Source organism: Coenobita brevimanus, chromosome 93, assembly GCF_032717465.1.
Source record: "Coenobita brevimanus isolate Jiangsu-jjx chromosome 93, ASM3271746v2, whole genome shotgun sequence".
Lineage (NCBI taxonomy): Eukaryota > Metazoa > Arthropoda > Malacostraca > Decapoda > Coenobitidae > Coenobita > Coenobita brevimanus.
The window spans coordinates 28,187,720-28,211,122 of record NC_137046.1 but is presented as its reverse complement, the minus strand read 5'-3'; the positions used below and the strand labels follow the sequence as shown (position 1 = coordinate 28,211,122).

Sequence of the window (23,403 nt, the reverse complement as noted above, 5' to 3'; positions counted from 1 at the left end):
TTTATTATCTGTTTCATGCAAATACCACAATTTCCTATGCATTAAAATTAAAAATATTAGTACAGTACAATAAAAACTTGCTTACATGTTTGCTGCTTTTTTCTTCCTATGGTGGCTCCATCATCCCAGCTGAAACTAAAAGAGCAATTAAAATCTGAGGTCTCAATTTCACACAAATATTTTCTATGCTGCATACCAGCGACACTGACATAACCTGCTGCTTGGTTATACAAACATTCCTCATTTCCCCCCTTTTCTGCAGGAAATGGGGCATCTTCAGCCTGCAGTCCACTGGGGTCTCATACAGATGAGCCTGAGGCCACAACAACATGAACTCCGAGCCAGGCCTGTACATTCAACCCTTAACATTTGCGGTTTTAACATACACGGCTTTGAATATCCGCGGATGGCTACATAAAAACATATATATATATATATATATATATATATATATATATATATATATATACATATACAATATATATATATAAATATATATATATATATATATATATATATATATATATATATATATATATATATATATATATATATATATATATATATATATATATATATATATATATATATATATAAATCTATTTCCAGACGCCTCAATCCCGTTTGGGGTGGCCACAAACAAATTGCCTCCAAGTCGCCCTGTCCTCCGCCATTTCACTGCCCTGCTCCCAACTCACCCCCCTCTCTCATATACCTCTCCACCCCATCCCTCCATCTCATCCTCAGCCTCCCCCTCCCTCTTCCCCCCTCCACCTCACTCACATACACTCTCTTCGTCAGTCTTTCACCCTCCATCCTCTCCACATGGGCAAACCACCTCAGTGTGTTCCTCATAACGCTTCCTATCACATCCACATCCACACCACAACGCTCCTTTATATCCTCATTCGTCAGCCTGTCTCTCCATGTGACTCCACAGGCTCCTCTTAAATAACTCATTTCCACTGCTCTCACTCTTGACTTGTGTCCTTCCACCAACGTCCAAGCTTCACTTCTGTACGTTAGAGTTGGTATCACAATACAGTACTGTCATGTAGTAACTTTTTCACTTCCATGCTCACTTCCCTGCTTCTTATCATTGCTTTCAAAGAACCAGCAACCTTTCTTCCCAGATGTACCCTTTCAAGCACTTCACCTTCCAAACCTACATCCTTACTCAAGTACTTAAACGTACTCACATTTTCCAATTCCTCACCATCCAACCACGCCGTACATTCACTGACTTCACCTCTCTCAAAGACCATCACTTTCCTCTTCCCTACATTTACCTTTAGATTCCGTTTCTTACACACTCTCCCAAACTCATCCACCAAGCCTTGCAGCTCCCCTTCGTCTTCACTCAACAACACAGTATCATCTGCAAACAACAGTACAGGGAGTTTCCAAACACTATCCTTTCTCACCAGGGCCACTCCAACATCCACTATCCTACCTTGTACCTCTTTTATTACCCCATCCATGTACAGATTGAACAACCATGGAGACATGACACATCCCTGTTTCAACCCAACTTTCAAAGAGAAAAATTCACTTAGTTCACCATCCACACGCACTGCAGCCTTAGCACCATCGTACATACTCTTCACAGCATTCAACAACTTCCCATCTACTCCATATATTCTTAACACTTTCCACAATCCTTGTCTATCCACCCTGTCATGTGCTTTCTCCAAATCCATGAAAGCCGCATACAACTTCTTTCCCTTCTCTAGAAACTTTTCTACTAAAGATCTAAGAATGAATATCTGATCTACACAACCTCTTCCCTTCCTAAAGCCTCCCTGTTCTTCTCCAACTAATTTCTCTGTTCTTTCTCTAACTCTGTCAATAAGTATCCTACCAATATATATATATATATATATATATATATATATATATATATATATATATCTCTCGCTGAACTCTGCTGACACTGTAACATTATCCCAAGCACAGTTCGTGGCTGTTTTAGTACAGTAATGGCATTATCCAGTGAATGAAATATACTGTAACACTCTTCCTTTAGGAGAGAGCTGGGATGAGCACAGTAGTCAGAAGAGGCCATGAAGGAGTACACTATTCATTATTTTTAACTTTTAGTATTCTTGTATTAAATAAAGTAGTTGTTTAGTGTTCTTGTATTAAATACAGTGGTTGTAAACATGCAAATAGGGTTTTTCCTTTAATTTTATTAGGAAATGGGGGGTCCAGAGGTGTTTTTAAGGGGGGCAGCAGATATCCGCGGATTTTTAACATTCGTGGGTGTCTCTGTTACCTAACCCCCACAGATGTTAAGGGATGACTGTATTAGACTCCCCTATTACTGTATTTAATTGCCATGGCAGAAACAAAGATCGTAACAATGCTTAGGTGGAAGGTGGTGGTGACCATCATCTACTCACTTTATGTAATGCCACCTATTTCTTCTTTCATCTTTTATAATTCTTTTTCCTCTCTTTCTATTTTTCCCATCTTTCATCATTTTTTATTACTCTTCTGACCTTTTCAGGCGGCTTTACACTGAATGACATCCCTACTGGTTTCCTATAAGCCATGAAACCATTTACAATGCTGGGTGGTAACCATATAACCAACACATATGTTTTCCCTACTGTCAACATATGGGTTGGTGAAGGGTTAGTCCATTGAACAAATACAGAAAAGACAAACAGCCACCCTTAACAAGATTATGGTGTCTGGCTACAGACAGACAGATAGATGGATAGAATGATGCTTAAAAAAGGAGGGGGGGGGGAGTGACAAGCACTCAACACTATCTGTACTCTTATCTTTCCATTAAATATGGCTTTGTAAAATTTCAGTACAAGATATGCTGGTGTGCAATACACCCTCACTTTGTTGTCCTTCTTTTCAAAGTGATCTGTCATTATTTCCCTCTTCCCTGTTCTGTTTTTAATCCATTTCTGTGAAATGCTAAAGCTTAATCCAGAGCACTCTGCTCCTGACTGGATGATGGTTGGATAAAAAAAAAAAATTACTGGCCAATAATGAAATGAATTAAATACAATAAATAGGAAAGCCAAGCCAACACTCTGACCTGTGGAAATTTATGAACAATGAAAAATGACTCCATCTCAACTTATCCTAGGGTAAAAATAATAAATGTCTGGATGATGATGATGTGCAGTTACAGTCAAGTCGCCTAATTTGTGTATCTGTAAGCTGCAGAATTGTAATACGTGGTACTCTGCCCAACCAGTCCCTATTTTTTTTATTCCACAGAAAAAACTCAAAAAATGCGATTCCTAGGTTCCAAAGTGGCTCATTTCCAAGGTGATTTATAATATCCAGGCACCCATGATGTATTCTGCGGCTGCTAGCTAATCACAGACAACCTAGACCCAGCAGCCAATCATGGCCCGGACCTGGTGGCAAGTATGAACACTACAGCCACCATGTTTTCTTTACCTCATGTCCTACCAACTGCCAACTACATGTGTTCCCTTGTGAGTTCTGAGCACTACCAGGCCTTTTTTTTTTTTTGTCAAGGTTACCTATCCTGGGCTCTGTTATGGATGGCCCCAACCCCCCAAGGTGACGTTCAACCTAGCTGGAGCCCAAGAAGAAGACTCCTCTCAGTTACCAGCAGCATTTGGACATTACCGTATTTGTCGAGTGGAGAAAGGAAAGAAGTTTGCACACTTGGCCAGGGAGTACAGCTGTCTGTGTTTGCTGTTGGCTAGTTAAGTGTGGGTAAGGAGCTGAAGGGGGTTGTTCCATGAGGGTTCAGACTAAATATCCTTTTTTCCCATTGGTTCTTTGTAAACTGAGGATATCGTAATCTGCGGGTAGGTACCAGTCTCTAATTGCCAAGGATTAGGCGACTTGACTGTAGTTCCAAATTACTAAGTTATATAGGGGAATCCTGTAAAAATGTGCTACATATTGAAAAATGGAAAAGCCCTTTTTTTTTTTTTTTTTTTCACCATCCTAAACTAAGAAAATTAAATTCTATGCACAGGTTAGGAATGAGAAATGCCCAGGTCAAGACCTAACAATAGAAAGGTAACACACAGAATGCCATACTTATGATCATAGGCCAGGATCAAAGTATGCCAAGGTTTGGCCTGATGAATGCCATGGTAAGAATGAAAGGATTCATCATTCATTCATTGCCAGACGCCATGTATCCCAAACGGGGTGGCCAACGGCTTAGAGTTAATTGTTTTTACAGGGAGGGGCACTAATCCTCCACCAACCCCACTTGACACGTAGGGAGAACGTTATGCCAACAGCATCTGGTGTTCCCAGGAATATTACTTTCAGTTAGATTAGGTTTCATTTAGTCTGGTGTCGTACCCAAGGATATCCTTTCACTGATGCCATTAACAGAACCAGAGGATGCAAAGGCTGGAATTTAAGAATGCACAAGTTATGGTCACAGCTAGGACTGAAGAATTTGAAAGTTAGGCCTTCAGCTAAAGAATGTTAGAGTTAAGACCAAAGAATATGACTTTAATAATCACGCTACAACCAGTTACGTGTGGTATGTGTAATACCAATACTCCTTTCCAGATCTTTTCAGTTGAGTTGTGTCCCAACATATCAACTTAGTCCACAGAACTGACACCAGTAGTACAAAACTGAGAAACTGGCAAATCAGCTTCATGGGAACCACAGCAATGAAACTTTAATAATGCACCAGGTAGGCAATTTTTCTGCAATTTCCTGCAGAGGAGAAAAAAACAAACTTACTGCACTGTACTCCTTAAAACTTAGCTCGAAGATTGAGTTTTCATTATCACTTCCATTACTGTACATGAAAACCTGGACCAAGATTTCCACTGTTCTTATTTACCAAAACTAACTTAGATTTCCAATTTTCATTCATAATTTTGATGCTGGCATCTTTCCCACTTCTTTAATTTCCTTCCTTCTGTCATAGTGGTGGAGGGATGCAACCAGAGAGTTCAGTGGAGTAGTGACCAATGAAGTAGTGACAGAACAGCGATAAAGATGCAACAGTGTGGCGAAGAGACAGAGGTTGAAGGGACCCTGTAAGAGGAGGATAGTTAATGTGATGAAAAGTATTTGGGTCCATACAAAAGGTTGTACTCGACATAGGGGCAAATAAAACTCCTGTATAGAGTCAACAACTGTGTGGAGGTAACAAAGAAGCAGAGTCAACTTAGCACATCTAAGTTCTCCTGCAGCCTCCTGAATGTCTTCCTCATTCACCTCCTTGAATCCTACCTCGTGGAAGAGGTTAGTAATTTCCCTGCAGATCTGCTCAACAGGAGGAAACTCAGGGAACAAATAGATGTTCTCAGGCCATACCTTGCGCTACATTGGGTTCATGGTGCTCTCCTTAATCTTTTTCCATGCTGTAGTAACAGTCCATGATTATGTAGTGTATAGTCCTGATATAGTATATCTTAGCAGTACAAGTATGTGGTATTTTCACTTGCACACCTGTAATTGCATATGTGACTCTGTCTTAGCCTGGCTGATGGTACCTTTGTGCACTCTTCAGTGCCCTAACAGTGATGATATTATCACATCAATTACTACATACCGGTACTAAAGGAATCAGTGGGAGAAATACTAAAACAGAGTGATTTACAGACAGCAGCTACAAGGTGGCCAGTCATTTCACCAACATTTAAGACCCAATTCACCCATTCTATGGAATCATTTTGCCCACTTGTCATACCTGAGGTAGCCGTGGTATAGTGTCAGGAAAATCATGTACAAGGACAACTCTGTTCTAGTTCACTGAAGTTAACACACGTAAGGTGATAGTGACAGGTCCTGAACGGTCAGATTGTCCAGTTATTCATATGGCAAGCAAACAAATGAAGTGTTCATCATGGGTCAGAATTCCTGAATATGAATTAACATGTGCTTGCAAGTGGGTAATTCATGATGTCACTCACAGGCTGTAAAGGAGGATGTAGCTCTATGGGGATTCAACAAGTGGGAAGTAATGCAGGCCCAAATAGCCTATTCACTCTCTGGGATTAGTACATGAAGGGCAAGGGGTAATCTGACAAACTTTTGAAAGCCTGCACCCATCTCAGTGGCCCAGGTAGCAGCTGATATGTGACTAGATGATGTATGACCAAACATCCTTTAACTTTTGCATTATATAATATTACAGATTAGCTGTTACTTATTTTGTATTCAAATTTAGTAACTTTTACCTTCTGTATTATATAATCTGGTAATTCATAAGGAGACATAAGACCACCCCTTAAATTTTTTTTTTAAATTTTACTTCTCTTTAAACTGATTCAGTGACTTGGTAAAGGTGTACAGAAGTTTGCTTTCATGTATGATGAGGATCCATCAATGAACAAAATATTACATAAGAGGCAGGGTAGGTTAGGTTGATAAGTTTAGTTAGGCTAGCACAAAATGGGTTGGTTTGTATAAAACAGATTAGCTTAGAATAAACAAGACTGATTTGAAAATTTGTTAGGTTCGGATCAACAGGTACGGTACTGATATACGTAATTTTGTTCAAGAATGGCGTACTAAAATGATATCCATCTGTCTTCTCACACCACAAGATGGCATCTGTTTGTAAAAAACACAGCTTTTTAAAATGCTTTTCACCACTTCTGAAAGAAATAAAAAATACTGACACTTAAAAATGCAGTAAAAAATACTTAAAGAATCCCATGATAAGCTAAGGTAAGTAAAAGATGGAAGAAAACTGCAAATAACATGGGGATATGTCTCCTTAAGGATTACCTACAATTTTATGGATTTTAACATTAGTGGTTAGATACGGTGTACATAATCTGTTAAGCTTATGCATCTGGTACATGAAGAAACAAATATAAAACTTGTGGTGCGGGCAAAAAGACTCCGTGTGGGCAAACTCGAAACATGGGGGAAAGGACTTGTGGGTGAACTGACTCGTAACCAGCTAAAACAGTGCAGGGTGCACCAAAACAAAGAGAAATTATAATATGAGAAATAAAATATCAAGGGAGGAAAACAAGCCATCTTGTCAGAATACAATTCCTGGATGGGAGAAGACATCAACATCATAACTCTTTCACAACTTCATAGGCATTCAGTTTGAATTTTGCTATGCTCCATACTCTACCAATCCACTGTTCATATCAGTACTACCATTTTCTTCTACCCATATCCCTACCAGTAAGTTCTGTATATCATCGCTACAACACAATATTCGTGTTCTAACTGGTCCTGATACTTTTTCTATTTTACCTCAAAATTCCCATCTGTAACGAACACTGTAGACAGCATGTTCTCTGGTCAACACATTTTCTTCAAAAGCACAACCATAAATCTCGCTTCTTGTATGAATCCTTTAGTCACGACTTCATGGACACACACACACACATAAACAAATACGCCTATATCTATATATAGTGTATATATATTCACGTTAATACCAGATGTTTCTTCCAACAGTTTCGACACACGATTTATAATTTCAAGGTGTGCCACATGAAGAATGTATTATAGTGTCTGTTTCCGTGAAGGCCAGCCACCGTGGTTCACCACACCTCCTGCGTCCCGTGACACTTCACTGTAAACAAACTGACAACCACACTCACCTGTTCACTCCCCATACTTACCATTAACTTGATACATGTCATTTTAGCAAAGTTCTCGTATCTAAAAAAAATAATGTTCATATATGAAACTTATTCATTTATCTAGACGGATACTGAAAATTGGGTAACCACCGTCAAAGAACAACATAATAGAGCTCAACACACACACACACACACACACACACACATGGCTTACTTTTCCTCATATTTAAAGTTAAGGAATCCTGTGTTGACATGAACCCTGATCCATTTGCCCTCTTTCACCTATGGCACGATGTTACCTGATATGCACACGGGAATGCATGCCATTACACGTGACCTCTCCAACACCTTAGGTCAACCTTACATGAATATAGTGAGGTACCTTGGGCCGAACTTGATTGCCACTGGACACATGCAAAATTAAGTTCGCTTTTCCCACTTGTTTGTTTCTAAAAGCGATCATTAAACGTCACGTGCTTTCACGATGTGTAAAAGGTTATGATTACTTCGTAATGGTACAGTACGTAAGTGCTAGGCCGACTCGCATTCTTTGCCAAGACAGAGAATAATCAGAGATCAACAAGTAAATCACCCCTCTCCCCACTTTTATTTTGTAACACTGTATGCACAAACTTGTAACTAAAATGCGCGCTCCCGCCGCCAAACCCCCCACCCCACTACGGAGCCGCAGCCCCACCCCCACCCAAGGAAGACATCACAGGGGGCCAGGTGGACACAATGCCGGCCCAGAGCGAGACGGGCTCAGGTGTAGCCAGATCTTGTGTCCCTCTTCCCCTCAACTCGCCCAACCACGACGTCGCAGTGATGGGAGACTACATCTCGGCCGGACCAGCTTTCGCCAGGATCGGGATGGGACTGCTCCAAATTCAGTCCCAGGCAGCACCGCGGTAACGACCACTGGACTTACCGGGGAGGGAACGGTCACTATACGTCCCTCAGTTGTTTTCCCCTGCAGCACCGCGACGATGGCCACTGTACATGTCGGGGAAGGAATGGCCACTGTACGTCCTTTTGCTGCAGCCACATCTGGAGCTAGCTTCGGTGTGACGGCCACTGTACGCACACCAACAGTCAAAGGCAGAAGTGGAACCGCGACGACAGCCAATGTACACGTCGGGGAGGGAATGGACACTGTACGTCCCTCATCCACCTCCTCCTCCTCCTACGGGAGTAGCACCACGGTAACGGCCGCTGTACGTCCCTCAGCTACTTCCCGTCGGACAGGCAGACCCATGGCAACGCCCACTGTATGCCCAGGGAGGGAACGGCCACTGTATGTCCCTCATCTGCCTCTTCCTCATTCGGGAGCAGCACCATGGGGACGGCCACTGCACGCGCCGGGGAAAGAACAGCCACCATATGTCCTTCTGCTGCTATCCCAAGGGCCTGTGGAACTGCAGCAACGGCCACTGTACGTGTCGGGGAAGGGACAGCCACTGTACGCCCTTCTCACAGTTCTGAGGGTTCCCCCAGAGGAGAAGGTCCCTTGCGCAGCCCTCTCCACGCCGTGCAGGACACCCTTCTGTCTCTCCCTCCAAGTGTGGTTCCCCTGAGGTGCTGCCATTCCAGCAGTGGTGGCGAGGCCTGATCGCTGAAGGAGCGATCCACACCCTCCAGCCTGCCCTTGGACGATGCCAGGTCCTGACGGACATCCCACGGATGAGGTGCCGCAGCCAACCCCTGACAGCACCCCAGCCTAGAGGCGACCACAGTCCCAGGCCTCCCAGGCCTCCTAGGACCCCAGGGCAGGACCGCCCTGGCCCCACTCACCATTGGCCCTCCGCCCGGAGTAAGAAATGGTAGGCCCGACTCCTGACGCTGTTTGGCCCCAGCCTCGAGGGCCCCTCACCAGGTCGAGGCCCTGACAAGAGAGGGCCTCCCTGCACCCTGGACCAGAAACACGCCCGGGCTGTGACGCCTCCAGTAGCAGTCCCACGCCTACTGCAGGAGAGCTCATCTGCAAGGCTCCCTCCGACTCCCGGGCGCCACCTAGACTAAGCCCAAACATCGGCAGCCCAGTGACGACACAGTGAGATCCCAGTGTTGTATCAAAGACTTGGAAGTGACAGTGCCCGTATATTCTGAAGACAGTGGGACAGGAACACCACCAGCAAAAGTGTCTAACCTAACGTACTCAGTATGTTGTGTCAATGTCTAAGTTCTCAGAACTAGAGCAATATACAAGTGTGTGGTGATACCTAAGTTCAGCAGACCAATGTACTATACAAGGACTGAGGAGATAGGACTGTATGAACTTTGTCATCATTCCTCTGTGTTATGCTGAGTGTTTTTAGGTCCACTTCTCGTCCTAAAAGCACTAGCGACTGAGCGGGGTCCTCTTTCCGGACCGGAAGTAAAGCACCCACAAAGGAACAGGACATAAAAACCAGGCAGTATACCTTAACACATCTATTGCCTCAATTCTACACCGTTACAATACAACACAGAGTGATATTTGATATACAGGAGACAGGGACACAGAGTTACCCTTTGACACCACAATGCACAGTCACACTTAACACACGGTATAATGCATATACACTAATGTCATGAACTATATGTATTGATACCCGTATTTCATCTTTAGGCAGAATATATATTTAGTTGGAAGCAAGGGGAATAAACAAGATTAAGAGTCTGTGGGGGAAATGCTACTATAAATAAGACTGGGTGCGGATCGCGACACTTGATGTAGTCATTTAGTCGGGGCGGCACTTACACACAGACTTTTGACTCGCCCGCGCACCCTAGTCTTCGTTCATAGTTACTGAAAGTTCTGTTACTTGGGGACTCACACAATTACTATAAGTTCTCTTACTGAGGGTTTAAATTATTTTCTGTTCTGCCGGGTATCAAGTTCTGATAGACTAATAGTAACTGTCACTGGCTTTACACTGGTCTTCACTCGGTCACTGGTCACTGTTACTTTCCCCTGATTTGTTCTCGGTACAAGGGGCGTCACTATGTTACCCGTGTTTCCTGGGTGAAGTTCACTCTGTCGTATGGGTGTGAGGAGAGGGCCCTAGGGGGACCCTGCCTGCAAGGGGCAATACACTACCCGCAGGGGAGTCACTGCCCGGGTCCTGGTTGTCGGTGAGGTGCAGGGAGGCCCTCCTGTCTGGGGGCCTTGACCTGAGAGGAGGCCCTCGTATTGGAGCCTCGTTGGTGGGGTGCAGGGAGGCCCTCCTGTTTGGGGGCCTCGACCTGAGAGGAGGCCCTCGTACTGGAGCCTCGTTGGTGGGGTGCAGGGAGGCCCTCCTGTCTGGGGGCCTCGACCTGAGAGGTGGCCCTTGGGACTGGGGCCAAACAGCTGGAGGAGGCGGGCCTGTCGTTTCTGGCTCCGTGGGGTGAGGGAGCCTGGGTTGCCCTCGTCTGGAGTCTGCTGGTCGGGCCTGGAGGTCCTGGGACTGCGGTCGTCTATTGGGAGAGGCACCGATAGGGTTGGGCTGCGGCACCGTCTCCATCTGGTGTCTGGCAGGAACAGATTTCCCAGGCGTGGGAGGTAGGTCCGGTTTCGGGCCTTGCCACCACTCTGGCAATACCTCCGGGGCAACACTCCCGGATGGTGATGAAGGGCTCCCACAAGGGGAAGAGGCAGGAGAAGGATTCACGGAGTCCGTGTCCTCTCCGGTACGTAGAGAGGGATGCACAGAGGCAACTCTCTCTCCGGTGTATACTAAAGCCGTGGCTAAGGGTCCTCTTACCCTGGTGCACACTTCTGGCCGTAGCCTTGGGCCTCCTGCCCTTGATTCAAGTGGCTAAGGGTCCTCTTACCTTGGTGCACACTTCTGGCCATAGCCTTGGGCTTCCTGCCCTTGGAGTGGCTAAGGGTCCCCTTACCCTGGTGCACACTTCTGGCCGTATCCTTGGGCTTCCTGCCCTTGGAGTGGCTAAGGGTCCCCTTACCCTGGTGCACACTTCTGGCCGTAGCCTTGGGCCTCCTGCCCTTGAGGTGGTAACAATAGCCGTCGACACGGTGTTACCTGGGACTGAAGCTTGTTCAGTCCCACCCCAATTCTGGCGATGGTTGTCCCGCTCGCAAGGTCACCTGGTGTTGGGGTAGTTGCGGGGAAAAGGGACTCAGGACAGTAGTGTCCCGGTGACCCTCTTGACCTGGGTCACTAGCCCCACCGTTGTGTCCTCCTGGGGTGGTGGTGTGGTAGCGGCCCGGTGGTGGGGTGGGGGGTGGCGGGGTGGGTGATCCGGCGGCGGGCATTTTACTCTGTATTACTCTCCTTTACAATAACTCGGGTGTTATCACTGTGTCTGTGTGACGTGATGTCTTATTGTTAACTAGCCTGTCACTATACCCGTTCCATATCTTGTACACCATTATATGTATATTGTAAGGTAAATTGGATTAAGGCAATATATGTGTTAAGGTGTCTTGCCGAGTTTTTATGCCCTGTTCCTTTGTGAGTGCTCTAGTTCCAGTCTAGAAAGAGGACCCCGCTCAGTCGCTGGTGTCTTTAGGACGAGAAGTCCGCCTAAAAGCACCAAGCATAACATTAACCAATGACTGCGTATAGGCTAACCTTGTTTTGCTGAAGGAGGTGTGTGGCAAGACCACTAAGCTCTATTGTTATGCTAAGTGTTTAAGGGTCAGCTTCCCGTCCCTTGAACGCCTTGTGTGGAGCTGCGTTCTCTTTCTAGACCGGAGCTTAGACAAATAAGAGAGAGGCAGGACACAAAAACTCAAGGCAAAAACCTCACACGTGTATTGACTAATTCTATATGTGGAACAGGTAGATGTCACAACAACAGGAATCTGGGTATGCATGTGTAAGGTGACCAGATTTATTGGAGCTAAAAGCGGGAAGCGCGCGCATGCGTGTGTGTGTCGATAGATAGATAGATAGGTAGATAGACAGATAGATAGATATAGATATAAAGACAGATATATAGACAGACAGATATTGACTAATGTGACATCGACCGCTGCTGCGCTACACCTCAAACTGAGGCTGCTAATCAAACACTCAACGTTTCCTACGAACTCCGAACATACCGTACGGTACAGTGAATGGGTCGACCAAAGTTACCAGCTAGTGAGCATTACAGATTTTATGTTAATACTTTGGTATTTCATTTGGTTACGATTATGTATAAATTTTCTAATTCATGCAAATTCCATAAAAGAAGATCATGTTATATCTATAGTAGCCGCAGCGAGAAATGAACGCTGTGGTGGGGCAGCCAGTCATCCGGGGATTCCCCCACTGTAGCCATATCCACATGTCACCGACCATAGAGGTAGGATGTCACCGACCATCGGCCACTGCTGCAGCCCCGCTCCATGATCCTTACCCTGTGTCTCTGGCTTTCTCTTTCTCTCTCGGTTTCTATATAAACTGGTGTATTTCCGAAACTAATTATGAAATTATTATGACTTTTGTTCCACACCACCACTGAGGTAAAAATCAAGGAGAGTTTTCTGTATAAAGGTTTCCCCCCCCTTGTCTGAGGGCAGGTCAGTTCTGGCGAGTGTATAATTATAGGTCAGGCTGAGGTATCGGCAAGGTCGCACTCCCCCGCTCATATGCCACATTTAGGAGGGGGGGGAAACCTTTATACAGAAAACTCTCCTTGATTTTTACCTCAAAGGTGGTGTGGAACAAAAGTCATAATAATTTCATAATTAGTTTCGGAAATACACCAGTTTATATAGAAACCGAGAGAGAAAGAGAAAGCCAGAGACACAGGGTAAGGATCATGGAGCGGGGCTGCAGCAGTGGCCGATGGTCGGTGACATGTAGATATGGCTTCAGTGGGGGAATCCCCGGTCATCCCGGCTGCCCCACCACAGCGTTCATTTCTCGCTGCGGCTACTATGCAATAGTAAGTTTCTAAAAGCGAGACTATCTATCTATTGCCAGACGCCTCAATCCCGTTCAGGGTGGCCACAAACAAATCGCCTCCACGTCGCTCAGTCCCTCGCCATTTCACTCCCCCGCTCCCAACTCACACCCCCCTCTCTCATATACCCCTCCACCCCATCCCTCCATCTCATCCTCGGCCTCCCCCTCCCTCTCCCCCCCCTCCACCTCACTCACATACACTCTCTTCGTCAGTCTTTCACCCTCCATCCTCTTCACATGGCCAAACCACCTCAGTGTATTCCTCCTAACGCTTCCTATCACATCCACATCCACACCACAACGCTTCTTTATATTCTCATTTGTCAGCCTGTCTCTCCATGTGACTCCACAGGCTCCTCTTAAATAACTCATTTCCACTGCTCTCACTCTTGACTTGTGTCCTTCCAGCAACGTCCAAGCTTCACTACCATACGTTAGAGTTGGTATCACAATACTGTCATGTAGTAACTTTTTCACTTCTACGCTCACTTCCCTGCTTCTTATCACTGCTTTCAAGGAACCAGCAACCTTTCTACCCTGCTGCACCCTTTCAAGCACTTCACCCTCCAAACTTCCATCCTTACTCATCACGCTACCCAAGTACTTAAACGTGCTCACATTTTCCAATTCCTCACCATCCAACTTCGCTGTACATTCACTGACTTCACCTCTCTCAAAGACCATCACTTTCCTCTTCCCTACATTCACCTTTAGATTCCGTTTCTTACACACTCTCCCAAACTAATCCACCAAGCATTGCAGCTCTCCTTCGTCTTCATTCAACAACACAGTATCATCTGCAAACAACAGTACAGGGAGTTTCCAAACACTACCCTCTCTCACCAGGGCCACTCCAACATCCACTACCCTATCTTGTACCTCGTTTATTACCCCATCCATGTACAGATTGAACAACCATGGAGACATGACACATCCCTGTTTCAACCCAACTATCAAAGAGAAAAATCCACTCAGTTCACCATCCACACGCACTGCAGCCTTAGCACCATCATACATACTCTTCACAGCATTCAACAACTTCCCATTTACTCCATATATTCTTAATGCTTTCCACAATCCTTGTCTATCCACCCTGTCATATGCTTTCCCCAAATCCATGAAAGCCGCGTACAACTTCTTTCCCTTCTCTATAAACTTTTCCAGTAAAGATCTAAGAATGAATATCTGATCTACACAACCTCTTCCCTTCCTAAAGCCTCCCTGTTCTTCTCCAACTAATTTCTCTGTTCTTTCTCTAACTCTGTCAATAAGTATCCTACCATACACTTTTCCTATTATACTAAGAAGACAGATGCCCCTATGATTACCACACACTTCTTTTTCCCCGTTTCCTTTGTACAAGGGAATAATTATAACTGACTTCCAATCCTCCGGGACTCTACCTTTCTCCCAGGCCAATCTGCACATTTTCCACATCCATTCTACTTCTATCTCTTCCCCATACTTCAGCATTTCACCACACACTCCATCAATTCCTGGGGCTTTCCCCAATTTAACTTTCTTCATTGCTTCCACAACTTCTATCCTACTGATTTCTTCCTGTCTTCTCACCTCCCTCCTTCTCCCAGCCATTCCCCAGCCACTTATACTCACATTACTTCCATCCTCCATGTTCAACAATTCCTTAAAGTGTTCTCTCCATCTGCTCACTTTTTCTCCATTCTCCACTAGTAATCTACCATTTTTATCTTTCACTCCCCTGCTAACTTCACTTCCAGCCTGTCTTACTCTTTTCACCTCTTTCCAGAACATTTTCTTACAGTCCCTCCATTTTACACTCAAATTCCTTCCAAATTCCTCATCCGCTCTCTTCTTACTCTCCCTTACTAATCTTTTCACCTCTCTCTTTCTTTCTACATATAACTCTCTTTCCTCTTCTCAACTTCTTCCACGCCCCTATTTCTCATCCATTCATTGTATGCTTTCTTCTTTTGTGCCACAGCCTGTCTCACCTCTTCATTCTACCACGCTGTTCCTTTGACACCCCTCCGTCTTCTCTTCATCCCACACACCACATCACATGCTGCACATATTTCTTCTGTAAATATCCTGCACACACCTTCCACGTCCCCCATCTGCTCCAATTCATGTTTGCCCAATCGTTCCTCCACTTCTCTCTTATACTCTGCCTTTTTCTCATCCTCTTGTAACCTTTCCACTCTTCTCACAAATACTCCTTCTTCCCGTCCTTCCCTTCTTCTGTTTCTCCATTCTAATTGGACCTTGATTCTGGCCACCACCAAGTAGTTGTCAGAAAGTCCACTCCCCCAACCTCTATAAGCTCTTGCATCCATTACACATTTTCGCATCCTTTCATCCACGCACACATAATCAATTATTGCCTTCCTTTCATTCAGTTCACCACCCACCCTTCTCATCACTTGCCATGTATACCTATGGATCATTTTGTGCCTGAAGAGGGTATTGGCTATCACCAACCCCCTCCCAGCACAGATGTCCACTAGTGCACTGCCATTCTCATCTATCTCAGCAGGCACACCCCACTCACCAACTATTCCATCCACCTTCACATTCCCTACTTTACCATTCATATCACCGATCATAAACACTCTCTCATTCCTTCCAAACTTTTCCATGCACACTTCCACATTTGTCCAGAACTTTTCTCTCTGCTTGCACGATCTTCCGTTGGCACATACACACACACAATCGCCCACATTTGTATTCCAACTTTCAATCTTACCCACACAATCCTTGACCCAACTGATCCATACTCTCTCATGGTCTTTTTCCATCTTTTACTCACAACTATACATACTCCTTCCTTTGCCCTCTCATTCTCACCTACTCCTGCACATATACCCCATCCATACTCCCATTCTCTCACACTCTCACCTCTCCATTTGGTTTCAGTTATTCCGCATACATCAATTTTCGCACCCTCAAGCACCTGGACAATCTCTCTCTCTTTCACCTCATCATTCGCTCCCCTTACATTCCAAGTTCCAATTACCATGTCCTTTGTCCGGTCCTTGGTCGTCATCTTTTGGTCAGTCCTTGTCCGAGGCTTATTGTTTGTCTTTTTAGTTAGTTGTTTTACGGGGAGGGGCACTAACCCCTCGCCAACCCTTTTAGTCGCCTTTTACGACAAGCAGGGATACTGGGGGAGTAAAAAAAAGCGGAACGGATGTCCATAAAGCGGGACTGTCCCGCCTAAAAGCAGGACTCTGGTCACCTTATGCATGTGTCATGGACAGTAGTATCACGCAGGATACTATTTAGACAATAGTTCAGGATTGCAGGTGAACAGCACAACGAACAGTGTTTGAGGTCTTTAGGGCAGGGGAATAGATCACTGTCACTTTGAGGGAAATATAAACTGTGCTTAGGTTGGGCAACTAATTCACAGGTCTTGCAGTGCAGAGGAATCACACTATGAAGGCCGAGTTCGATGTTCACTGAAATCATTGCACTCTTATTAGATCTTCCTGCTTACTCTCACTATTTCACTATCTGCCCAGATCGTAACTATCACACATTAATAGGCCTTGGACTTAGATTCCCTCGGATAACACACTGCCCGATATTCAAGTCACTATTACACTGTCATTGCACTTTCACTGTCACTCACGGTCGGTGGGGCGGCGGCGTGGTTAGTGGGGGGGTGGCATGAGAACTCACAGCCTGAGTCCCTCCTGTGGCCTCTGTATCCAGCGGCCACGGGACCACTCGTAGGGGCGTCCTCTCTCGTCCAGGGCTGTGGGCAGTGAAGGGCCCTGCACTGTCAGGGCTGGGAGCTGGAGGGTGGCCCTCAGGGCTGGGGCAGAACAGCAGCCTCAAGCATTCACTTAGGCACCTGATGGAGGACAAGGGTCGTCTGTGTCGGGATGGGGAGAGGTCTCGCCCGGGGGTCCTGGGGGCAGCCTTGGGGGCCTGGTGGCTGCGGTCTCCTGCTGTCAGGGATGCTGTCAGGAGTGAGCTGCAGTGTCGGCCTTCATCAGAGTCCATCAGGTAGGGTCCCTCTGGAGCCAGCTAGGCAGAGAACAACCCTTGGGTAGCACAGGACCTCTCCACAGGTCCTCGGGACTGGGACCCTCCTCCTGGAGGTTGTCAAGTTGTGGGGGTGTGGCAGCACTTGACAGGGGAGCGGCTTCTGGCCATCTCCTGCCGTAGGGCCCGGCCGCTGGCCATGGCCTTTTAGGGGTGTGGCTTCTGGCCATCACTGAAATACGGCTACTGGCCGTGGCCTGTGTGGGGAAGCAGCTACTGGCCGTCTTCTGAGGGAGGGGTGAGTGGCTACCGGCCATCTCAAGGGCACCTTTAGAGCGGCTACTGGCTGTCTCCTGACGAAGGTGGGAACAGCTACCAGCCGTCTCCTGAGGGAGGGGTGAACGGCTACCGGCCGTCTCAGGGGGACTTTCAGAGCGGCTACTGGCCGTCTCCTGAAGGAGGGGTGAACAGCTACCGGCCGTCTCAAGGGCACCTTCGGAGTGGCTACCAGCTGCCTCCTGACGAAGGCGGAAGCAACTACTGGCCATCTCCTGAAAGAGGGGTGAGCAGCTACTGGCCATCTCTAGGGCATCTTCAGAGTGGCTTCCGGCCGTCTTCTGACGAAGGCAGGAGAGGCTACCGGCCGTCTCCAGAAGAAGGGGTGTGCGGCTGCAGGCCGTCTCGAAAAGGGCGCAGCTACCAGCCGTCACAGAGGTGCTGCCTGGAGCTATAGGAGTAGCTCCACCCCGATCCTGTCGAGGGTCAGCTCGGCTGCAAGGTAGTCTCCTTTTCCTGCAATGGTGGCGGCGGGCGACTTCCAGGTCGTAGGGGCGCATGGCCCGGGCGGACTTATGTCCCTGTCACCCAGGGTCAGGTAGCACTCTTTCTGCCCCTCTGTAGGCTCCTCTCGGGGGTGTCGTGTTGCCCTCAGTCACTATTCCCAGCATTTTATCTATAGTAAGGAGAGGCTTTCTCATGGGTAATGCCGCTTAATTTATGTAGCTGTCGCCAGGGCGGCGCTGATGTAGTGGCAGCCATGTTACACCATGCCAGATGCCCGCATTTTTGTACGGAACTGCCCTGTGGGCTTTTTAAAGCAGCTGATGATTCCGAAAAATATAGTGTGATGGTCCACTGTGCTGCGTACGGATACAAAAACGAGCACAGGAATTCATCGAAGAGAGATTACGTTACACTTCACAATAAGAAATATATCTTGTTGCCAATTCTACTGTACTACCACCCGCAATGACACACCACTGGAACATCGCGATCCCCACCCCAGGGGGAGACCACGGAGGGGCTTCGAAGGTTCACGCACTGCCCAGGCAATATGGGACTATATCCCCTACAACCTTGCATCCTTATTCCCCACAATGGACCCAACCAGGAGTACATAATGTGAGGGCATTACCCTCCAGCTGAACCAGCCCTCGCCAGGTTAGGGGTGGTGGAATACCTGCCATAGCAGCAGAACACTGCTGAGACATCGCGACCCCCACCCCAGGAGGAGACCATGGAGGAGCTTTGAGGGCGTGCTCACTATCCAGGCAGTATGGGCATATGTCCCCTACTACCTTGCGCCCTTATTCTCTGCAACAGACCCAGGAGGAATTACTCAGTGAGAGTGCATTACCCTCCAGCTGGACCAGCCCTCGCCAGGTTCGGGATGGGGCTGAAAATTTAGTCCCTAGCAGCACCCCTGTGATGGTCTGTAGCCGCACGAGCCAAGTGACGGCCTCTAGCCGCACAGTCACAGAGATGGCCTCTAGCATTCAATTGCTGCCAACTCCAACCCTCTCTCCTGCAGAAACCAGTGACAGCCTCCAGCCACACTCAGGGAGAGAAGATAACACCCTCTCTCCTTCGCAGCTACCTCCAGGAGTAGGACACCGATGATGGCCTCCAGCCACACCAGCAGGCAGGTGACGGCCTCCGCCCACACCTCGACTGCACGTCAATCCCCGTGCAGGACACTGGTGACAGCCTCTATCCGCATCCGTGTTATGTGACAACCTCCAGCTGCACCTCGCCCACAGTCCTGTCAGGAATTGGGCCCCAGTGATGGCCTTCAGCCGCGCCGACAGGAAAGGGACGTTTTCCAGCTGCCCTCCTTCTGTTACCCACGGGACCTCGGCAACAGCCTCTCGCTGCACCAGGGAGAGACACACCAACCAAAGTCTCTCACCCCCTGAGGCTTCCCCTGCAGAGGATGACCCTTGCTTGGCTCACCCCTCCTGTAGCCGAGCAGGACGCTCCACCGCTTCTCTCCACAGAAGCAGCCCCCAGGAGGAGAAGTGTGGCGATGCCCCATGTTGTCTCCAGGAGTGTATGCAGTCCAGCCGGAGCCTGTGGGAAACAACCAGCTGACGGACTCCTGCAGGAGGTGACGCCACAGCCCAACCCTGATGACTGCCCGACAGGAGGGAGACTCCAGACGCCGGACTCCCTATGGCACTCCTGTAACCCTGGGGTGTGACCTCCCCAGCCCTAGACGATGGCGACCTCCTCCTCAAGGTGAGCACAGACAAGCGTGCCTACTTGCACTGTTTGGCCCAAGCCCTGAGGACCAGACTACCCAGCCAGGCCCCAGGAGCAGCAGGCCTCTCACCAAGCCCAGCTGCAGCCCACAGAAGATGATGTCACCCTTGAGGGTCGTCCCGTGGCCCTTAAGAGAAGGGATACCGGATGGAACCCCTCTAACACCTGGGGGCCACCCGACTCCTGCAACCCAGTCGGAGCCCTCTGGCCTGACCAGTGTAATAGTGACTGACTAGTGCATATTGTGATATTAGTGCTCATGTTATATACTGTACAGTGCCTAACTAATGCTCTGGTGACTGAATAGTATACTGTGTGTTCTCTGTATTCACACAGTGTACTGTGTTTGACTAGTGCCCTTACCACCGCATAGTATATGGCGTGATACTTATATTCATATTGTCTACACGATTCCAAATAACATACTGTGTGAGACCTACCCCCGGCTTGTGTACAGTGTCCATCAAGTGCAACTGGATAGTATCCTGTGTGATACTGACACCACACAAATCAGTCAGAGCCCTCTTGTATTTGATATTGAAGAGTGCATTGTGTGTAACTTACATTCATATTGTACACTGGAGTTGTAATTAAGGTAATACATGTGTAAGGTTTTGTCCAGAGTTTTTATGTTCTGCTCTCCTCATTGTGTATTCTAGCTCCAGTCTCGAAAGAGGACCCTCGCTCTACAGCTGGTGTTTCTAGGATGAGAAGTCGGCCTAAAAACACCTAGCATAACAGGTGGGACTGAATCTTCAGTCCCAGACAGCACTCACGTGACAGCCACTAGCCACACAAGTGTTAGGACGGCCACTAGCCGCTCGCTAGCTGCATCCCCCCCCTCCTGCAAGGAGAAGTGACGGCCATTAGCCACACCTGTGGAGAGACGGCCATTGGCCGCTCCCCTCCTGCAGCTGCTACAGGGAGTGAGATCTCGGTGATGGCTATTAGGTGCACCAGCAGGGAGGTGACGGCCATTAGCCACACTGTGCCTGCCATCTCCTCTCCTCCCAGGACCTCGGTGATGGCCATAAGCTGCACCGGTGAACAGGTGACTGCCACTAACCGCACTCAGTTCACAGCCCACCAGGAGAACAGGGCCCCGGCAATGGCCACCAGCTGTGGCGGAGGACGGGCGATAGCCACTAGCCATGCCTCCCCTCACAGGACCTCGGTGATGGCCATTAGCTGCAGTGTGGATAGGTGACGGCCATCAGCCGCACCTCGCCCTCAGTCCTGCCAAGAAGTCAGGCCCCAATGACGGCCATTAGCCGCACCGACAGGAGAGGGACAGCCACTAGCTGCCCTACCCCTGTTGCCCTTGGGACCTCGACGACAGCCACTAGCTGCATCAGGGAGAGACCGCCTACCACCTGTCTTTCACCCCCAGTGACTTCTCCCTCAGAGGATGTCCCTTGCTCAGCGCCCTGCCCTTCCTGTGGCTGCATGAGTGGGACGCCCCTCCTGTTCTCCCCACAGAAGCAGCCCCCAGGAGGAGCTACTCTGTCTGGAGGAGGTCTGGCAAGACCCCATCATGACCCCGGGAGTAATAGCAGTTCAGCCGGTGCCCAAGCGAGACCACCCGCTGCCGGATTCCCAGAGGAAAGGATGCTGCAGCCCACACCTGACGGTGACCCGACCCGAGGGAGACCGCAGCCCTCAGGCTCCCTGAGACGCCCCTCGAACCCCTGGGTGTGACCTCCCCAGCCCCAAAGGTCGACGACCTTCTCTCCAGGGCAGATGCAGACAAGCATGCCTGTGCTCCCTATTTGGTCCCAGTCCTAGGGACCGAATGACCCACCGATGCCTTACTAAAGAAGGGCCTCTCTCCACGCCGCCCAGCAGCCCACTCCAGACAATGCAGACCCTTAGGACGGTCCCTTGCCCTCTAAAGGAAGGCACAACTGACGGGACCCCTCCCACACCTGGCCGGCACCTGTAGGAGCCCAGGACCTCAGCAGCCCTGTGTAAACCCTCCTATTCCGAGGTCAACTTCCTACAGTGTACTTTGGACAGTGTATTGTGTGACAGTGTTTTGTTTAACAGTGTATTGTGTGACAGTGTATTGTGTTCCTGTTATTGTATAAACCCTCCTGTCCTGTGATTGACTTTGTACCCAGACAGTGTATTGTGTCTTTGTCATATTTGCATTGTATCTGTTTGTTTCTGAATATAAGATAATACACATGTAAGGTTGTTGCCCAGAGTTTTTATGCCCTGCTCCTCTCATAGTGTATAGTTCCGGTCTCTAGCGAGGACCTCGGCTCCGTATCTAGTGTTCTTAGGACGAGGAGTCGACCTAAAAACACCTAGCATAACATCTATAACATTATTGCCCCCTGGGGTGGTGCGACAGGATTCTTCCCCAGTATCCATGCATGAATGAGGCCATTAAAAGAGGCCCATTTATCTCCAGTCATTCTCTCCATGTCCTCTTCTCTTCTGTTCACACTCTCTTGTAGATATTACTATATTTTTCTTGGCCTTTATCATTTTGGATATTCGGTTTCATGGTATGGATAGTCTAAGGACTTCCCACACCATTTCATCACCACTACTTCGACGTAAAACAGCTTCAGCATCACTGTCATTTCGAGCGTTCGACGCTATCTTTTCCCTTTCTGCCTTTCTCGTTCTCCACCTTAGTGCCGTTAAGGGTAAACTCTGCAGTGCAGCAACCTATGGCGCTGTATTATAATCATTGACCAAATGTACCCCATATAATTCGTTGAACTAGCCCGCCCCCCCCAAAAAAAAAAAAAAAAATCACAATCCATATATTTTTTTTTTAATAAGCAACGAGAGTAGGTGTTTCAATATGGCGGCCAAAATCACACGCTCGCAGCGGAGATAGCCTCTACAATATCAGTGGTTCCCAAACTGGGGGCCATATATCAGAATGTAGGGGGTCATAACCTGAACCGAAGGAGTTTAGCGAGTAGGTAGTCAGTGGAGAGAACTTACACTGAGTGGAATGGGGATTCAAAAGAAGGAAAATTGAACCTGGCATGAATGTTCAGAAGCAAATGGTCTGGGAGGAGGTGGGTGTGTATGGTTGTGGCAGATAATTATGACTCACTATAATACCATATCACTTCAGAATTATAAAGTTATCAGATTTGTAAGATTCAAAGATCAGATCAAATTGCATGGGATTAATACACTTTTTCAATCCAGTGAATTTTTTTTTATTGCTGAATCAGCTTTTTCGCAATAATGCAATTTTTAATTACTCTAAGTATGGATTTTTTTAATGTGCATTTTATTATTCCTTTAGTACCATTTCAATAATTATTAAAATGCCCGCCGTGCCCGCCGCCGGACCTCCCACCTCACCACCCCCCACACCACCACCGAGCCGCCACCCCACCACCACCCCAGGAGGACACACCGGTGAGTTTAGTGACCTCAGTCAAGAGGGTCATCAGGGCATCACGGTCCTAGGTCCCTATTCCCCGCAAGTGCCCCAACCC

At 47.6% G+C, this 23,403-nt stretch overlaps 1 protein-coding gene across 1 annotated transcript in view; it reads right to left on the bottom strand.

Moving 5' to 3' along the window:
- Window positions 1–19,164, bottom strand: part of Wdr81 (WD repeat domain 81) — a 523,698-nt gene extending 504,534 nt beyond the window's left edge. Inside the window, exons 1-4 of the mRNA XM_080282279.1 lie at window positions 18,994–19,164; window positions 17,256–17,431; window positions 9,446–9,640; window positions 9,013–9,255 (exon numbers count right to left, since the gene is read on the bottom strand). Of these exons, the coding sequence (XP_080138405.1) occupies window positions 9,013–9,255; window positions 9,446–9,640; window positions 17,256–17,431; window positions 18,994–19,164 (785 nt within the window). The remainder of the gene's footprint in view (window positions 1–9,012; window positions 9,256–9,445; window positions 9,641–17,255; window positions 17,432–18,993) is intronic.
- Between the last annotated feature and the right edge of the window lie 4,239 nt (window positions 19,165–23,403).